The 18,352-nt window shown below is 41.6% G+C and overlaps 1 protein-coding gene across 4 annotated transcripts in view; it reads right to left on the reverse strand.

Annotated features, from left to right (window-relative positions):
* Nucleotides 1–1,278: 1,278 nt before the first annotated feature.
* TSPAN5 (tetraspanin 5) overlaps nucleotides 1,279–18,352 on the reverse strand; it is a 114,236-nt gene continuing 97,162 nt past the window's right edge. For 2 of the 4 annotated variants that reach the window (XM_037896947.2, XM_037896946.2), the window contains exons 3-8: nucleotides 16,215–16,361; nucleotides 14,135–14,305; nucleotides 11,860–11,985; nucleotides 7,880–7,927; nucleotides 7,605–7,721; nucleotides 1,279–6,847 (exon numbers count right to left, since the gene is read on the reverse strand). In XM_037896947.2, coding sequence (XP_037752875.1) covers nucleotides 6,782–6,847; nucleotides 7,605–7,721; nucleotides 7,880–7,927; nucleotides 11,860–11,985; nucleotides 14,135–14,305; nucleotides 16,215–16,361 — 675 coding nt within the window. In that variant the 3' untranslated portion in view covers nucleotides 1,279–6,781. Of the gene's footprint in view, nucleotides 6,924–7,604; nucleotides 7,722–7,879; nucleotides 7,928–11,859; nucleotides 11,986–14,134; nucleotides 14,306–16,214; nucleotides 16,362–18,352 lie in introns of all 4 variants that reach the window. The other 2 variants (XM_043545204.1, XM_037896948.2) reach the window with 2 other exon arrangements.

Below are 18,352 nucleotides of genomic sequence, written 5' to 3' on the forward strand. Positions count from 1 at the left end.
TCCCCATGGCCTGACCTTACATGCACCAGACCTGCAAGGTCACACTGCATGGAGGACACCATTTTGTAGAATAAAATGGCATCCACTGCACAGCATGACCGCGCACAAACAGTATATGTGAGGTCATACTGCATAGAGGACACCCACTGGTCTACAAAATGGCATTCTTTGCACAGTGTGACCTCATACACATGGTTCGTCTGAGGTCAGGCTGTCCAGAGCAAAATGGAATTTGCCACATACTAGGGATTATCGTGACCCCATCTGCTGATGGCATGACCCCATTTGGGATCGCGACCCACAGTTTGGGAATCGCTGGTGTATGCACTACTGACAAAGCCAGATACAAATGCTGCCAAGATGGACATAAGCATTTTTTCCACTCTAATGGAAAACAGTTCAATTTATCTGCAAGTGATAACGACCAGGGCTAAAATGGGAGAACACTAACAACTGCAGTTGTTTGAAATCCTCCCCCCCTCCCCACCACCATGTTTTAAACTATTATACTCTTCAAAATTACTGGGATTACTTATACTCAGGAGCAGTTGTGAAATTAATGCAGCGTTTGATTAGATCATAGATTTTAGGGATTTTGCACTGGACAGTATTTCACAAATCTGTACGTAAAATTTTTTTTTTAATCTGAAATTTATATGGAAATATTCACAAGAAGAACAATGAAAACAATCAAGAATTTAGCACAGCTGTAAACTTAACTCATTTACATTTTAGCACGAAAACGAGCCATTCTGTATGGTTGTCCGTGAAGCATTAAAGACTTAACTGCTACCCTCAGAAAGGCCAGGGTATCCACCTGCCCTCTACCAAAATTGTCATGGTGAATCATTAGGTTCCCTCCATGCTCTCCCCTCTCTGAACTACCAGATAAGTGACTTTTGAACACTAAAAGTCACTAAAATAATTAGGCTGAAGTTCCAACAGCTGTGCTAAATTGTGTCCTCTGGGATTTGAAGAGTAACAGATCATAGTTGGAAATAGGTAAAACAAGCAGACTCATGCCCTCAACACAGCTAAGTTATTTAGCTACCAGTTTCCTACCACAGTTCACATCAGAGTAGATGTGGGGGTTCCTGGTGTTTGAATGATCTTTGCTTACACCAGCCATTATTTCATTTAACAGCCTGTACCGGCAGAATGAAAACATAATCTTCTATGTACACTTTAGGATGAAATGTCCAAGTGATGACAGATAGGTTTGGGGGCTAAAAGTGTATTTGTACCTTTAGAGTGAAAGAAAAGTAAACATTCACCAGGTAATACTTCACACAATTTTATTTATAAAATTGTAATTATCTAACAAATTGCATATAAAATGATTTACTTCAAGTAAATACAGAATACTGCACAACTATTAAAACTATTGTCCATCATTAATGTATTAAAACATTCCTAAAAATGCACCTATTAAAAAACACAAATAGCATGATCAAGACCACTTGCAATAGCTTAAAATGAATTACCACGAAGTTGTGTTAACTTCCAAAGTATAGTCCAGTTACATCCTTTGAAATCACCACATTCTAATGCTAAAGATGACAAATATAAGCAATACATATGCACCTGAACTAGGCATTTCTTCCAGACTGAAGATGGCCAGTTGGAAAACAGACAACTAAAGCTCAAGTCAAACTCTACCAGCATGCAGTTCTGTTATAGCAATACTTTCAATCAATAAGTGTAATTGGCTTTTACAATCAATTTTGCAACTCACAGATTTAAAAACAAAAAAGCAACACAAGAGAATACATTCAGATAAAAAGAAACGTTACACAAAGGTAAATACAACGAATAACCTTCATTGTACCCTATGATGATTTGAGGAGAGAGATTCTCCATGAACTAGATTGGTGTTACATACCAGAGACAGGACTGAGTCACAAATTTTGGGTCCAGATCCCAATCTCCCCAAAGCTTGGGATGATCAGATCATGGTTTTGGTTCAGGCCCATCTCTACTATGCACACAGAATGCATATGGAGACACATGGATGGAGCTTGTTGCTGACATTCGTATTGCAAAACAAAAAAGACTAATGATGCTATACTGTTGATCACCAGGTTGGTGTATATTACAAATCACAATGACTATTTTTACACTGCATATTATTAGAGATGTGAACTCTTTTCTTTCTAAGCATTAAAAGTTGGCAGCTAAATGGCTTTTAGGAAACAAAACTTACCAGCAGTGGCCTATTTTAGACAACTTCAGCCTACTGGGTTAATGAGACTCGAATTAACATTTGCAATAATTTTGGCAGACAAAAAGGAGGACACGAGGGTTGGGAACCTGGATTGTGCCTTAAACAGATGAGGATCAATTCTCCTTTCAATGCAATATGAATTGGATGTGTCATTAGCATTACTCCAAAAAAGTATACGCCTAGCAAGGAGGGAGAATGGACCCCAACGTTTGCATTCAGAGGCTCTCTTATTTGTCTTTGGTAACTGTCTATCCAGGACATTTCTGAAGAAGTGAAAACGCAGGTTCATTTTAGGACCACGCCAAGTCAAGACCGAGCACCAAATTTAGTCCTGGCATGAGGGGTGTCAACTCCCCGTGAGTTCAGCCAGGGTTGAATTTCACCCCTAGATTTTACAGTCAATACCTTTTCAGATCCTAAGCAGGCAGCACAGGGAGACGGTTCCTCAACTACCCAAAGCAAAAATGGAAACCTGCTCCACCTTCACAACACACAGGACAGCTGTAGTTCTACATGGCAGACACTAGATGGCAGGCAATTAAAGCATTTCTGTCTCAAACCAATTGATATGTAAAGCTTAAGTGACCATTCTCCTTAATTTTGATCAGCAAACCCTCACATTGTATATCTGTCATGAGTATAAATACATATTTACGATGAATAGCAGCCATGTGCAAGAACCATTTCATTTGCATGCTACTATTTACATTTCAAATAGTATTTACACACCAGAACCTACCAAACCAGGTTCTGTTTCCTGATTCACTACAATTAGCATCTCTCGGAAACGAAAGGAAAGGAAAGGAAAGGAGGAGAAGGTGAAGGTTTAGAGGACAGAGAACATGTAAGCAACAATCTCCACCACTTCAAACTCCAAGAGCCACAGTCGATATTATGAGTCTCAAACCAACAAGAGAAAAGTGCAGGCTGAAACACAGAAATTTGGTCATGTAAGACATCGCAAATTATTATTTTTTAAAAGAGGGTGTTCCAACAACAAAAGGGTCTAAGAATCTGGGCAGAATGGTTAGAGGTTAGATCAGCCAGAGTGAGTGTGTGTATCTGAACTCTGAAATGGCTTTAGAACTCTGGACACAGCTGAAGCTTTCAGACCAGCTGTCAGCTAATGCCATAGCCATGCACATAACACCTCGCACATGCAAACATTTCACTCCGTAAGAGGCTACCAGAACGCTGACTGGCAACGTATTCTGGAGCAGCTACTGCACTTTGTGGCTGGTTAAAATGGCCCTCAGACTTGCACCTAATACTACCACCTCAGGCATACTAGAAATTGCCCAGAAATATAATACCTACTGTATCTTATTGCTTTAACAAGACCCTGCTGGAAGTTAAGCCTATTTTGCCAGCATCCATGGTCTGTTTGTGACCCACCTGAAGTTTTAATGGAACTTTTCAGGAGAAATATGGTTTGCCATTTGGTCAGTTCTGTGCCAAATAGATCAGGTGCCAAGGCCTCGCATGGTTTTCCAAACTGCCCTCCTAAATTCCACGTGGAAGTGGGCACTCTTAGGCTATGTCTCCACTGAAAGCTGGGGGGGGCGGGGGGGGGAGGGGATTCCCCGATCATGTAGACATGCTTGCACTAGCTATCATCCAGCTAGAAGGAGTAGAAATACCAGCGTTGCTGCAGTAGCTGTCACCTGTGCTATTCCAGCTACGCTGCTGTTTATAGTCACGCTAACTGGACGATCGCACAAGCACATGTGCACAAGCAGGGATATCACATTCACACCCCAATCTCAGAGTGTAGCTGTAGCCACTATTACACATTCCCTGCATACACATGTGGGCTTTGAACATGCAGCATAGGCAGCTGGTTCTGAACATTCAATGTGGCTTGACCACAAATGACTGCAGAAATGGGAAGGGAAAACACAACAACAAAACCATCTTAAACAGCAGGATTAGTATTCGCAGCAACAAAGGGTTGTAGAAAAATAAAGATTGTTCTTTAGTGGTTCTTAAAACAGCAGTCACTCAGGGATCTAGAGGAAGCTTTGTATATTTTCTGCATATGCACCTGAAAGTCACGAGAACAAAGCCTCCCCCTTCTGAAGAGCAATTCCCTTCCTATCAGCACAATATCTGCTGCTGGCATTTCCCAGAACTCTGACTTTGCAATAGGAGAAGGAAACTACGAGAACCGGCAGGAGAAGACAAAAGTCAATTACAGTACGACTGTGGAAATTCAAGTAGAAGAATGGAAGTTGTCTTCAGAAGCCTATAGCAGCAGAAGCAGCAGCAGCATTAAAGATCAATGGCAACCAAGATTCTGTAATGTGGACTTTTAAAATCAAAGCGCTGGTTCGTAATCAATGCTCTCGGTAGGGCGAGAGGGGTGTATTTCCTGAATGCTGCTTCTCTGATCTCTCCACACCGCACCATTCTACAAAACAAAGTGGTAGCATCTTTAGCTCAATAAGCTTTCCATTCTGTTGCCATCAGGCAAAATATCGTGCTCCCTTGAGGGGAAATGAACAATAGCTCCCCAAGTTAAGAGGAGTGGCAAAGAAAAACGTAACACTCTGATGAGATTGAACCACCTTTATTAAGGATAATGTATTATAAACACTTTCAAAGTTTAAAAAAGTCCTTTGAAGTTGCCGTTGGTCTTTAACTGCACACGCCAAAGGGTGTGGATGCTGCCGGCTACAGGCCAGGTGGAGCTCACTGGAGATTGAGGTAACACCAAATAAAAGACAAGAGTGCAATTGCACTGCTCAGCTCTTCCAAGCCATTGAATAATGGTGCATATTGCCAGCCTTTGTGGGCAGAAATGCAGGTTGTCTCCACACAACCAGAATGCAGAAAAAGCGTGTGTAAGTGTATATACACTCGTGTATTGCATCTCTCACAAGGGAGGTTAGTATACTGATTTGAAAGAAAATGGCATCCAAGTGTGTTCACTTTTTCTGCTCTTAACTTATTCATCTTAGGGGACACATTGGGCCAGTCCTGAATGGTGCTAACACACCTCCTGATAGATGCCCAGCACCCGCAACTACTTCTTGAGGGAAGCAAGAGATGAGGGCAGTCAGCTCCGGCACGATTGGGCCCACAGACATTATGCAGGGCCATAAAACAAGCTAAATGTATATGAAGTGCCCTGGCTACCCAAGTTAACATCAGGTGCACGATCACACCATTACTGAAATAAAAGCTGATCACAGACATCTAGCTGGAGTTTGATCTACCTTCCCTTCCAATACTTGTGCTATAGTCCAAACTCTACCGCTTCTTCCATTTCCAAAGGACCAAAAGTCTCGCTGTTGGTCCCAATACACTTTTCTTAGTTAAAAATATCCTTTTATTCTATTGGTTCAAGAAAGCATTTTGTTGTATTCAGACAAAGTGAGGCAGGATGGGAAACACATACAGATAAGCAAATGAAAAAAACTGCTGACTCTCGGGAAGCATTTACTATAGCAAAGCTGTCCTCCTTTCCCCCTTCCAAGCCAAGGGGATAGGAACATTCCATAATCAAGTGCATCGACCAATAAATAAGTAAATTTGGATTAGAAGCCTACTGAAACACATGCAGGGATTTAAAAAAAAGTCTCTCCGATTCTAATTCCATAGCTCATGCAGGTCAGAATGAAAGAACGAACAAAAGAATGAAAATCAAAACTTCAGCTACAAAAGGATCAAGGAACCACCTTAAAAGAAATTTTGTACAATTATAACAAAGCATTAATATTAGTGACAGCCCCAAATACATCAGGTTATGCCAAATTCCAAAGAATCAATGGATATAGCCAGGGTATTTGGGTACGTACTTCATGACTTTTTTTTTTTTTTTTTAAGTTAACATATATTTCATTCTCTTTTTAACATTATACACCTGAGCCCCCCAAACCTCATGCTTGCTTGGAGAAAGATGCTGGAAAATTTAGATAATTATCCCTTCGATCTTGCTGATTCCAACCACAGATTATTACAGACAAAGTCTGGAAGCGCTTGTATAAAAGTTTTTCCTAGTTTTTAAAACAATTTCTTGAAACGTACAATTGATGAGTGGAAAGTTGTTTCCTGTTTGATGGATTTAGTTTCAGAAAGATCTGCAGCTATGTTTAGCTGTGAAAAACAAGAAGATGGTTCCTTCAGCATGTACTGAAGAAAGAAACCTTCTCAGGAACATTTGGCTATCAAAGAGCTCATGACATGGAGAATAAACAGCATATCCACACACCACAATGCAACTCTGTCCCATTGACACACACCAATTAAAAAAAGAGAGTGTCCACCTGTTATTCAGAAGCAAGGATACAGTAGAGATTCATGGCTCAACAGCTTGTTGGTGATTTAAAAAAAAAAAAAAAAACTGTCAGTGAGCGCAGATTTTAAACAGCCCACCCATTAGCCAACCCCAAGAAGCAAGGGTTCACTGCAGTACCAGCAGCGTAGACTTGAGACCGCTTGGGAGAGAAGGCTTCCCTGTCACCCATGTCCATACAGCTTGGTGTCGGAGTGACACACTGGAGATTTTGGAGGTTTTCAGTTGTCCAGTGTCTTGTGGCGGTTATTTCAGCAGTTTTACCAGCTGGCTCTGACAGCCTCAATGTCACTAACCAAATTCTGGGCTAAGCATATCCCGAATATCTGGAAAAAGACGACAGTTCATTTACTGGGTGCACTTGACAGTCCTTTGGGTACAGTTTCCCTGGGTGGTGTGGAACTTTGACAAAGCAACAGGAGAAAGAAATTTGAGAAATGCAATTGTAAAAACATTATAGAAGTTGGCAGAGGGGGCATAGGAGCAAATGTAAAAACTGAAACTCCTTTAAATTCATTTTTTGTCTGAAACTGACTGGCTTCCAAATCAACAGCGTGCCTTTAATCTGAAGTCAGAGACTGTACTAGAATTTCTTCCCACTAGCAATTTAAAAAGTGATGTTTTTGGCAGCTTGTCTAGATAAGGTCAGAAATAAGACCACCCTACAATCTTTGAAATCCACCCCAAACCCACCCTCTCTGCCCTCACCTAAGGTTGCCAATTTTCATTGGACATACTCCTGGAGGTTTCATCACATGACAATGTTTAATTAAAGATTAATCTTTAATTCCTGGAGATTCCAGGACAATCCTGGAGGGTTAGCAACCCTATGCCCACCCCAAATCTGACGAAGTACAGAGTTGGGTTGAGGGCAGTTGGACAAACATCCCTCTGTGGATAAACTTAAAATATCCTTTAACACAATGAAGCCTCAGCTATTAACTCACCAGTTAGCTCTTATTGAAAACCACTAATTCAAGGTTATTAAACAATGGAACAGCCTCATTTCCAGTTCTCTTGTTGAGTGTTTCCCTGTTCTGCTTTTTATCTCTGTAACTTCCTTCTGAGGAATGTGTGCTTTACCTGCAACAACGCAATCCCAATGAAGATGCCAGCAACTATAGTAAGATTGTCCTGCAGCCATTTCTCAAACTGGGGGACACATCCTTTAGTGTAGATAACAATCTGCTGGTCAACCTCCTGCAAAGGAGAAGAGGGATGAAAACACACATAATTAGCTCAACCTTCATCTCCAATTCTATAACCTGCTTCCCCAAAGTTACTCAGATCCTTACAAAATCAGGTCTGATTTAAAAAAAAAAAAAAAAAAAAAAACCTAAAAAAACCCCCCCACTTACAGGTTTTTGCCTGGCATCGTAGCCACACTGAGTGTTAATGACATCCTCCTAAGGGAGAAAAAAAGAAAGACAGTGAGGAGAAGTGCTTCCAGTAATGATGGACTCCCACAATATTTTCTCCCCTCAGCCTGTGATAAACCCCACATCCCAGACACAGACATTCTATGGAGAGGAAAGGAGGAACTGGGGAACAAGCCTTCTATTTAAATAAAATAACTTCCTGCAAGAAATGTTCATGCTTTGTCCCTGAAAAATACACCAAGGATAGGGCGAGTTTAGTTCAGAATTCATCGTGGGCCATGTGAATAGGTGATGAAGTGAAGTCACTTTGGGAGGAGGGGTGACTGTGTGTGAAAATACCTGTCACTTGGCACAATCTGGTCCATTCCAAAGGAAACTTGTTTGCTCTACAAAACTATTTTTAAGCCCAGGACACAGGTTGTGCTTCTCCCTCAAAGGCAAGGGGAAGAGGAGAGAGAGAAGCTGTGTTTTTCTGTCACCTACCCCTTTCACAGGAGGTTATGATACCCAGGAGGAGTCACTTGCTATTCTCCTACTGTACTGTCCCTCACTTTAGAGCTCTGGAATGCACAGAAGGGAGTACAAACTATTCCAAAGGGCATTTCTCAGTGAGTAGTATCCCAGGGCACCACATCTAGCCTATTTTTCTGAGTCTGTCTTGACTCCACGTACACAGATCTTCTGGCGCAATGAGGAGACCACCACCCACGGAGCAAAGCCTGCCCCATCCCACGCAACCCAATCGCTGCACACACTCTAGCCCTTTAGTAAGTTAATCTGAAGAAAAACATCACCCTAATAAGAAAGCTTACAATGCAGCAGCCATTCTGGGACTCTCTACCGCCAGTGTCACCTCTGGAATGCAGCCACAGGTTTCTCAATACCAAAACCCAATCATGACTGCCACTACCAGGAACGAGAAGGAACATTTAGTAGTGAGACCCTCAGGAGGCCCAGTGGCAGCCTCCCCAGCTTGCTGTAGGTGTAACCCACTCAGCACACATTACATTTCCCATTCTGTGCCCAATCCACAGAGGATATGGGTCTGTTATAGCTCCCAGGTACACAGCCTGGCTCTGCAGCTCCAGCTGTACAGATTCATGCTTTTGACTCTGAAACCTCCAGTTCAGTCCTCCGAGTCAGCCCAGATGGCACCCAGAGACAGAGCTAAGGAAACACTCCCTCTCCCTACAACAATGATGTGCGGAAAGGTGATCTGCTAAGCTAACCTGGAAACTCAGCTAAGGCCAGTTATAGGTCCCAGCAGGGGAGGCATCCAGCACATTTAAAAAAATAAAAATAATAATCTCACCCTGGCCCCCAACCAGTAAATTATGCCTCTTGGTATTTTCTAGTTTGTTGAAGGCACCATTCAATGAAGTCACCAGTTTCCTCAGATGCAGTGAGATCCCTGGGGCTGAGCTTTCCCCACCCAAGGTGCAAGTGATTCTCACCCTGCGGGGGATGGAGAATTGCTCTCCCGACCCCGGTAACTGTTGTATGAGAGAACAATGCATCGCAGTGTACTTTCAACAGAGGAGAAAGCATCAAGAGAATTTGACACGGGTGGATTGTAACCTCCTTCCGGCTCTGAATGCCTTCTGCCCTGCTTAAGTGGGACCTTCGCCACCTAAACTTGGGATTCATTCAGTCCTGCAGATTACTTGTAACTCTTGCAGATTACTTTTAACTTGTAACTTGTAAGTCTAAACAGCCCCAGTGCTTCCCTTGACCTTCATGAAGTTTCTTAAAGAGTCTGGAGGCACAAGGCAATTGTCAAGCAAAACAATGGAAGGTAAAACTTGGGGAACTGACCCTCCTCAGGAGATGACACTTCACTCCTATTTGCAAGCAGAGAGAACCCCTGCCCTATTCTTTTCAGTATATGTTGATTACACCATTTTACTAGGGCTTCTTGAATGACCGATGCAGGAATTAAGCATTAGAGTTTATAAGAATTAAGTACAATATGGAAATAAATTCACCTCCTATTACTTTCTAGGGTTGTTCAGAAGACCTATCCAACACAATGGCATAGGATGGTAATTCCTGATACATGGGAGCTCGTTTCACATCCAGGGGTGGGGGTGTGGGGGAATCCCATCATACAGACTTTATTTGTAGACCTTTCATTCTAAAATTACAAGATTTCTTTGACTGTGCATTCCCCTTAGGATCTGGTCATATTTTGAGACACTGGATATACAGATTGCTTCCTGAAGTTATGGGAACCTGGCAAGACATCCAAAAAACAGAGCACATCACACAGTGGCTTGTGTCTGGAAAGGGGCGATATCGGAGGTCTTAAACCTGGGCATCCTGCTACAACTGCAGGACTTCTAGCTTTGTTACAAGATGACTCTGAACACTTGTGGACACAATCTATGGAATGGAGAGATCAGTTATTTCACTGATCAATCGTGCTGCTTCTTTACAGTGAACAGGGCTGAAATTTATTTTTTAATTCTACAGTTATTGTACATCTTCCCCAGATGCCCTCCTCCCCTCCCCACACACACACAAAGATGTTGGGACAATTTTTGCATGGATTAGGTATTTATAGGGATATTGTTGGTTTTGTTTTCTAACAAGTATATTTTAAAAACTGGGTTATGACAAGCAGTCATGTAACACATTTGCATAATCTATTTTCCAGTTTGCTTGAATATGTTCAAAAAATAAGGTGACTGGTTGGATGGTGGCTTCAGATTATTGTGAATGCTTGTTCACATCACAGAGCAACTAGGACAGCGTTGTGCAAATGGCAGTCACCTCTCAGGAGAGGAGGAGGACAAGAATAGCAAATGATGTTGCAAAGTGAAGTCTGAGATGGATTAGCAGGAGCGGGAAGCTTCTGTGGGACCTATGGGCCCCTGCCTAGCTTCAGGCAACGCTACAGTACTCAAAGTGAGGAAGTAAAATTCACTCAACAGGGAAAGAAAGCCACTACTGACAAACTAGATGACACTAGAACTGGTAGGTTGGTTTTTAATCAACAGAAAGACTACATAATGTGTAACATTAGTCACAAAATAATCTATAGGTGCACTAATGTATCCCTATACCAAATCCTGCACAGTCAGTAACCTATCTCCCATATTATCGATCATATCTCACAGGTAAAAATGCACCCTGAGCTTGTTTGCGCATTATAAGTGAAGCGACAACATGGAATTGTATCCATCATAAAATGCTTCGAAACTTCATTAAACAAGCATCTCCCTCAAACAGATCATCTTCACTTCAGCTGACTGCATGATAAAGGTGCCCACCACCCAGCACACAGGCCTAGTTGTTATCGTTAAAGCAAAGTCAGTCACACAACAAATCTGTGAGGGAAGAGAGAGAAGAAGGATTTCCAATCCTGTCTCAAATTCAAAAGTATAACACATCTAAGTTCTTTGAGGCTTTGACTGTAATGTATTCTAGATTCGCCTAGCACACTGGGACCCAACCTCGTGGTGGCCTACCACAACATGAAAGGTAAGTAAAGAAAATAATAACCAACAGACATGTCTGTTAAAAAATATTATTTCTTCTTCTAAGTGTTCAGCCTTAGAGCCTCCGGGAATAGAGATGGGGGTGAAACAGCCTGGTACTAAACTGAAAGCAACCATCATCTAACCAAGGCCAGGCTATGGCCCTTAGCTGTGCTAAAAACAACACATGCACCCAGCCAAGACAGTGATTTCCTCATTCAAATGAAAAACAGCAAGTACAAAGCCTAAGATGGAGACTTATGAAGTCATCTCTCAGGATTGGAGATCAAACTGATGTTGACTGCACAAGGTTGAGCTGCTAGTTAAACCTTGAAGTGGACAGGAAAAGCAAGGGCTAAAATAAACAGACATCTCTCTCTCTCACACACACACAACCCCTAACAGAAGACACCATATCGTGTGGCAGTGATTTAAGTCAGGAGCAGAAGAACCACACCACCCTTTTGGCAACGCACTCACGGCAGGATCTTTAGTACAGCATGAAAACGGCACGCCACAGCGCTCTCGACTCGCGTTGGAATCCGTGCAATTGAAGTAAATATTGAGGTTCCAGTCATCAGCTCCGAAGGCGCCACAGCACTGCCACTAGAGCAAACACACAAGAATGAGAACACTCTGACTCTGCACGTGAATGAATATCAGCACCAACACCACACACGGGGAGATTAGAGGGTATCTGGCAATGAAGAAAAATCAAAATTCACTCCCAGTCCCACCCTGGAAAGTGGTTCTTAAATTACTGTTACAATAACTCCCTGTTAAGGATTGTATGCGGACAGAACCCACCCACTAAGGGCCAAATGTCTCAAGTAACTAAATCTTCAGTACGATACACCAATGAGCCAGACAATCAGCTGCTGTATGTGGACATGTCTCCACTGGAAGCCAACAGAGCGGCTTTGATTTACACCGGTTGAGGATCTGGTCCAGTGTTAATCTATATTAATTTTAAATTGAACTGAGCATGTATAAAAAGTGTTTGACAGTGCCAGTCAACGTCCCTCTTTCATATATATGGCACAGCACGTACAGCAGCAGAGCGAGCTTCCTCCACAGGGCCTTCAGCTGTTACCTCCTCTAGGGCTGAGAAGGCAGTTTGGTTTCCATGCTCAGTTCACCTTCGGTATCTCTGCGGAGATTGCTTGCTAACAAGGAATCCAGTTATGATGGCAGTTTTTATTACGTGGACACCCGCTCACTAGAAATTGCACTGAGACCCTTTCATTTCGCACCAGACAAAGATTTGTGGCCACCACCAAGCTAGGTCAGATCCAACACAATGTGTAAGGCTCTGCGCATCCCGTCACTTATTCACTCTCTCGAGGGGAAAAAACAAAATTATGACCTATTCAAACATGAACATAAATGAATTCATTTTGGTGGGTGGATATCCCTTGGATGGCAGTCAGCTAGCACTCAGGCCCTTAGACACACAGGGCCAAATTCAAAGGTGATGTGTAAGGATGCAGGCTCATAAGTTGAAGTGCCAGGAGAGAGGAGTGTAGCAAGAAAGAGCTAAAGAGCATAAGAATGGGGTGCTCAGCATAGGCCATTCCCTGCTTCGTTTACTTCTTCAGACAGCTCCTTGGTGTGTAACTTACACCCACTTTGATTCTCTTGCATGTCGGTAAGTGGATACATGTAGGTTTAACTTATCTTGTATCGCCTCACACACCACACTCTAAATTTTACCAACTCTTTCTAAAGCAGAGAGATAGGAGCCATTTACAGATTTCTCATGAGGAGAACTTCAATAGTGGCCCAATTCCAACTAGGCTAATTACATTCAATAGACTTTAGAATTTCCCCAGCAGTTTCACTTAGATAAGTAATTCTCCTCCTCCCATCCTGAAGTGTGGCACAGAATTCTAGCCCTGCTAACTGGATGTCAAGTCCCATCACAGAACTGACTGTATTTTCAATCAGTCTCAATAAAATAAAAAGCATTGTACAGGTGCTACAACTAGAGATGGGCAAAAATCTTTTCAGTGAATAAAGTAAGTTTGCCCAAAAAATGCATTTTGGGGGCACCAAAATTATTTGCAAATTTGGATAGAATTCAGCTAGTTTCTGTCCCCAGCCCCAATAAACAATAATTCCAAAAATGCCATTTTGAATTGAGATTTTGTTTTGAAATGTTTTGTTTCAATTTGAACTCAATTTTTTTGGCTTTTCATTTTGTCAAAAAAACAAAACAAAAAAACAGGAAAAAAAAAATACAGTTTCCATTCAAAACTAACTGAATTTTCTTTTGGGTTTTTCATTTCGGCCACTGAACTGAAAAATCACTTAGCTCTAGTTGCAACTCTTACAGTAATGAAATAGTTTAAATCTCCATGAACAATGGAGAAGTCTTCAGAAACTTCTTGTTAGGAAAGCTATGTGGTCTAGTGGCCTAGAGCACAAGAATGGACGTCAGGAACTTGCGATTTCTAATTCTGGATCTACCACAGACTTCCTCAGTGACTTTTAGACAATTCACCTAGCCTTTTACTTCACTTCTCCCATCTATAAAATGGGGTTAATAACTAGCCTGACCTCAAATGTGTCTGTTGTGAGGATTCAGATGTGTCTATAAAAGTGCCACTAAGTAATTGCTACATATATGTGCGAAGCATTCTATCCTAGAGCATTTTTGTGGCTCCTTGCAAAAGCCAACAGACGAGAAGTAAAAGTAGAAAAAGTCTTCCTTTAAAGTGTGAACTTTGTTTTAAAGTGAAGGAGTCCAACTTACATATTCCTGTGTGAAGTCTATAAGGTTTTGCAAATCAATGTCATCTCTGTATGCTCTGATGTTATTGTTTATAAAGAAATACAGCTGGTCTTTGATCCAGTCTTTGAAAACAAATGCCAGAACACCAGCAGTGAGCTCCAGGAAGAAAATAATTCCCAGGAATACAGAAAACTATGAGGAAGAAGAGAAAAAAAAAGTTAGAAGGAAAGGACTATTTTACCTCTGTGGCTAAAGGCTTATTTTCCAAGGCTTACAAATAATCAGAATTTGAATTACCTGAAACTGGATGTTTTGTCAGTTTCAGCAGGCTTATTAACACATGCTCAATATACTCCTACCCACAGGAAACTATTTTAAAAACGTTATTCATAACCAGCTGATAGTACAGTTCTGTCTGGCCCTTAAAGATCAACATTTTCAAAGTTGGGTGCCAAAAGTTGGACACCTCAGCCAGGATTTTAAAAAGGACCCAAGGCAGTTAGGTGTGAATGTAAATGGGACTCCCTTAGGCCCTCCCCTCTGATAATATGATAATAAATCCATATTTAGGTACCTACATTTTCAAAGGTGTTGAGCAGCCAATGGTACCACTGAAAATCAGTTCACTTCTTTGGGTGCCAAAAATTAGGTGCAGAAATCAATCTACTGGCACCTAGGTCTGTATAGTTTGGCCTAAGGAAGCATTTAAAGCAAACACTGGTAACAGCAGAAATTAATTAATGACTAAGTTACAAAGGAATGTCTGTGGAATTACTCATTATAATCACATTAAAACCAAGTAAGTTCATTACAATTAATGCAAATGCAAATGCAGTGAATGCCAAAGGCATTACTAATGACATGCCACTTTCTCTGGAGTTTAAAAAATTCCACATGATCTGGATATATTACAACTCTCTCCATTTTGCAACTGTGCCTGTGATTCTCATTTTAGTATTTTTTTTTTTTTGTTCATTCAAATGCATTTTTAATTTTTCCTGCAGCTACTGACTAGGAAGCTATCGGCAGATGTGTTCATTTTAGAGGAGTTCAGAGAAGCAAAGGAAGGAAGGAACAAGAAAGTTACTTTTATTTTCTAGCAACACACAAGTAAATTGGAACTAGCTCAGGCTACTTTATAGAAAGGCCTTGAGAACAGTAATTAAAAACCACCTCCTCCCTCTATACAGCACTTCCAACCCGGGAGCCAAACATGGCACTGGGAAGTAGTTGTTTAGCAGGAAGCTTTTTCATGTACCTTTAACAGTTTATGGTGATGATGGCGTAGATTGGACGACAGCTTGCCAGGAGCCAAAAGGATGAATGGGGATCACACTAAACTTGTGTAAAACAGACTAGCCTGCAGTCACACATCTTTAACTTGAAGATATGCCCCACAGGGAGCGTGGTTTCCAAAAGACAGACAAACCAGGCTGCTCAGCTCAAGATGGCGCATTGGCTGCTGGGACCTGCCTGCAGTCCCTTTCATGACTAATAGTCCAGGCCAAGGGAGACTCTGAGCAGTGCCATCATTAAGCAGTACAGGGCTGTGTTGAATTAGTCTGGGTTGTACAGAGCCAGGGATATCTACAGGGTCCCAGGACCTCAATAAATAATCCCCTATATAACTCAATATTGTCTCTTCTGTACCATGAGCAACACCATGGGTCCTGCATTCCCACACCAACGATCATGTGGGCCACATTTGCTAGAGTATTCACAGCCCCCCACGTTACACAGGCATCTCATTATGGGCTTTCAAAGCTCAATACGTACACTATTAAAGTAGGTTCTCTCCTTTAGTGAGAGAAAGGCCACGCATTAGATTGGATCCTTATAAAAGGCATATGCTTCGCATTATGGCTCTTAACAGGATTGCATCATGCAAGTTAAAGCCCAAAAACATAAGCAATCTGAATTACAGCTCTTTAATAGCTTCATTGTTTAAAGATAGGGAAAAACTGACTTAGTAGAGAAATACAACACACTTGTGTCAAATATCCCCAAAGGCATTTTACGAGACCGCCACAGTTAAGCAACAACATAGGACATGGTTTAACTTATGTAATTGATGAATCCAGAAATTGCCAAGGTTACTTACGAACTTGAGAAGGAAGGTATTTTCTCGCAAAGCTCCAATGCATCCTGCAAATCCCAAAATGAACATGACTCCTCCTACCACAAGGAAGAGCCAAACTGGATCAAAGCCTCCCAGGTCAGTAATGGACGAGATATTGGACAGCACTCCCTGGGAAAAAAACAATGCCAAGGAATAACAGATGTGTCTGGCCTTTTATTGTGCAATGAGTCTGCTTTTGCTTTTCCTTTAAAATACAGAGAACAACATCAAATGAACGTTCTTCGGCATGTATCAAAGAGCAAAATTAATAAGCTCTTGGATGCACGGCAGATGAAAAGATGGACATTTCCGTTCAATGCACTGTATGCACTGAAACAATAAGATACAGTGTGAACAACAAAATGCGCATGCCACATACAGCTATGTGGGATTAAATTGCCAGGAGGTCAAAGTAGCTAATGGGGTGGGAAGAAGATTAGTCTATTTTTGTTAGCTATTGTGAACAACATTTATGTGCTTTATATTTTGGAGTAGCAAGTTAAGTTCTTACATAAACAACACAATTACAAATGTTATGGTCTAAAAAGCCATCAAAGGCAACAACTGACATTTCTTTAATTTGGTTTTAAATGCAGAAAGTGGATACTACTCAGACATAGGAAGCAAGTTTCTCAGTTGTGGGCAGTAGTTATTATGGGCCCTTCCTCCTAAAGATTTTAGGTTATATCTTGGGCAGACTAGATAGCCGGCCAATTCAGACGATAGCCGGCCAATTCAGACCTCAGTTAGTAGTAGTGACAAAACCTCTGCTGAGTAAGCAGAGAGCAGCTGGTGACTCAATAGTTAGCAATAAAACTTGGCAATTAATTTAGAATCTCTTAGGGATTTTAAATCAGGGGTGATGTGTCACATTATTCAAACATAAGAGCTGTGATATGGCTCGTTGAAAACAGGATATGCAGTATTCCTGACAGAACAACCTGAAATAACCAGCCTGCATGCCATCTCCAGCTATGGAGCAGAACTCAGGTGGATTGTGATGACAGCAGCATTCCTGAGAAGGTATTATTTTGTTTTTTCTTAAATGCTCTGGGACAGATTCTGGCTGATCTTGAGATGTGCAAGGATGAGGAGAGAATGCAGGGAGCCCTTTCCCTATTCTTGCAAGCCTGCATTAAGACTATCAGGATTTTGGTGCTGACTTAGAGACCATAAGATGGCCGGAAAAGTGCTATGGTCTCGTACCATTCCTCCTTTCACACCACCTGGAAAAAGACTGCATATTAGAGGACAGGAACAACAACAAAGACATGATGCAACCCAGGGCTGGAGTACATGCTAGAACCCAATAGCATGGATGTCATCCTCCTGGGACAGATCTCTCTCCTTCCTACCATCCTCCTGCCTGGACACAAACATTATCGCCTGTCCCATTTTATTTATTTAATTTATATTTATATTTATACAGACATAGGGTAGGGCTACGTTTGGAGCTGGGGGAATGATGCCCAGGTCAAGTACACATACTCACTGTGACCTAGGCACCCCTGTGTTCACACCATACCCCCTACTGCAATGGTACTTGTACACAATGTGTTTTTTGAAATATTATTTGAAAATAAATGACACACTGGTTAGTAATATCATTGTGAAATGTATGTGACAATGCTGCGTGTGGAATTATGGACACTCACTTTAAAGGGCTTTAAAGTCTGTGACTAAAAGGTGTTTAAACCAGGTATGTCAGGGGGAGTTGATAAACAGGTCTTTTCAAGACAAAGGGAAGAGGCCAACACCTCAAACCATGTGTGGCCAAATTCAATGGGCTGTTCATTCATAGTGGAGGTTGCAGGAAGAGAACATTTACATTGTAAAATTGCAGCAGGATGCATCACACTGGAATACACCAACAGACACCTTAATCAGGATGGAGTCGATCCCCTGGAAGAGACAGGAGACTGACCCCCAAGGGATCAATTTGACCCTTGAAATGAAATGCAAACTTTGATATGTAAGGACACACAGAAAGACTCCAGATCATCCTTCAGCTGAGGAGACAAGGACTCTGTGGTGATCCTGGCTAAGAATCAGTCGGCTACTGCTGGAAAAGGAAGATTAGCGATGAAACTATCCTGAATAAAGACTGTAGATTGTTAAGT

This window comes from Chelonia mydas, chromosome 4 (genome assembly GCF_015237465.2).
Source record: "Chelonia mydas isolate rCheMyd1 chromosome 4, rCheMyd1.pri.v2, whole genome shotgun sequence".
Classification (NCBI taxonomy): domain Eukaryota; kingdom Metazoa; phylum Chordata; order Testudines; family Cheloniidae; genus Chelonia; species Chelonia mydas.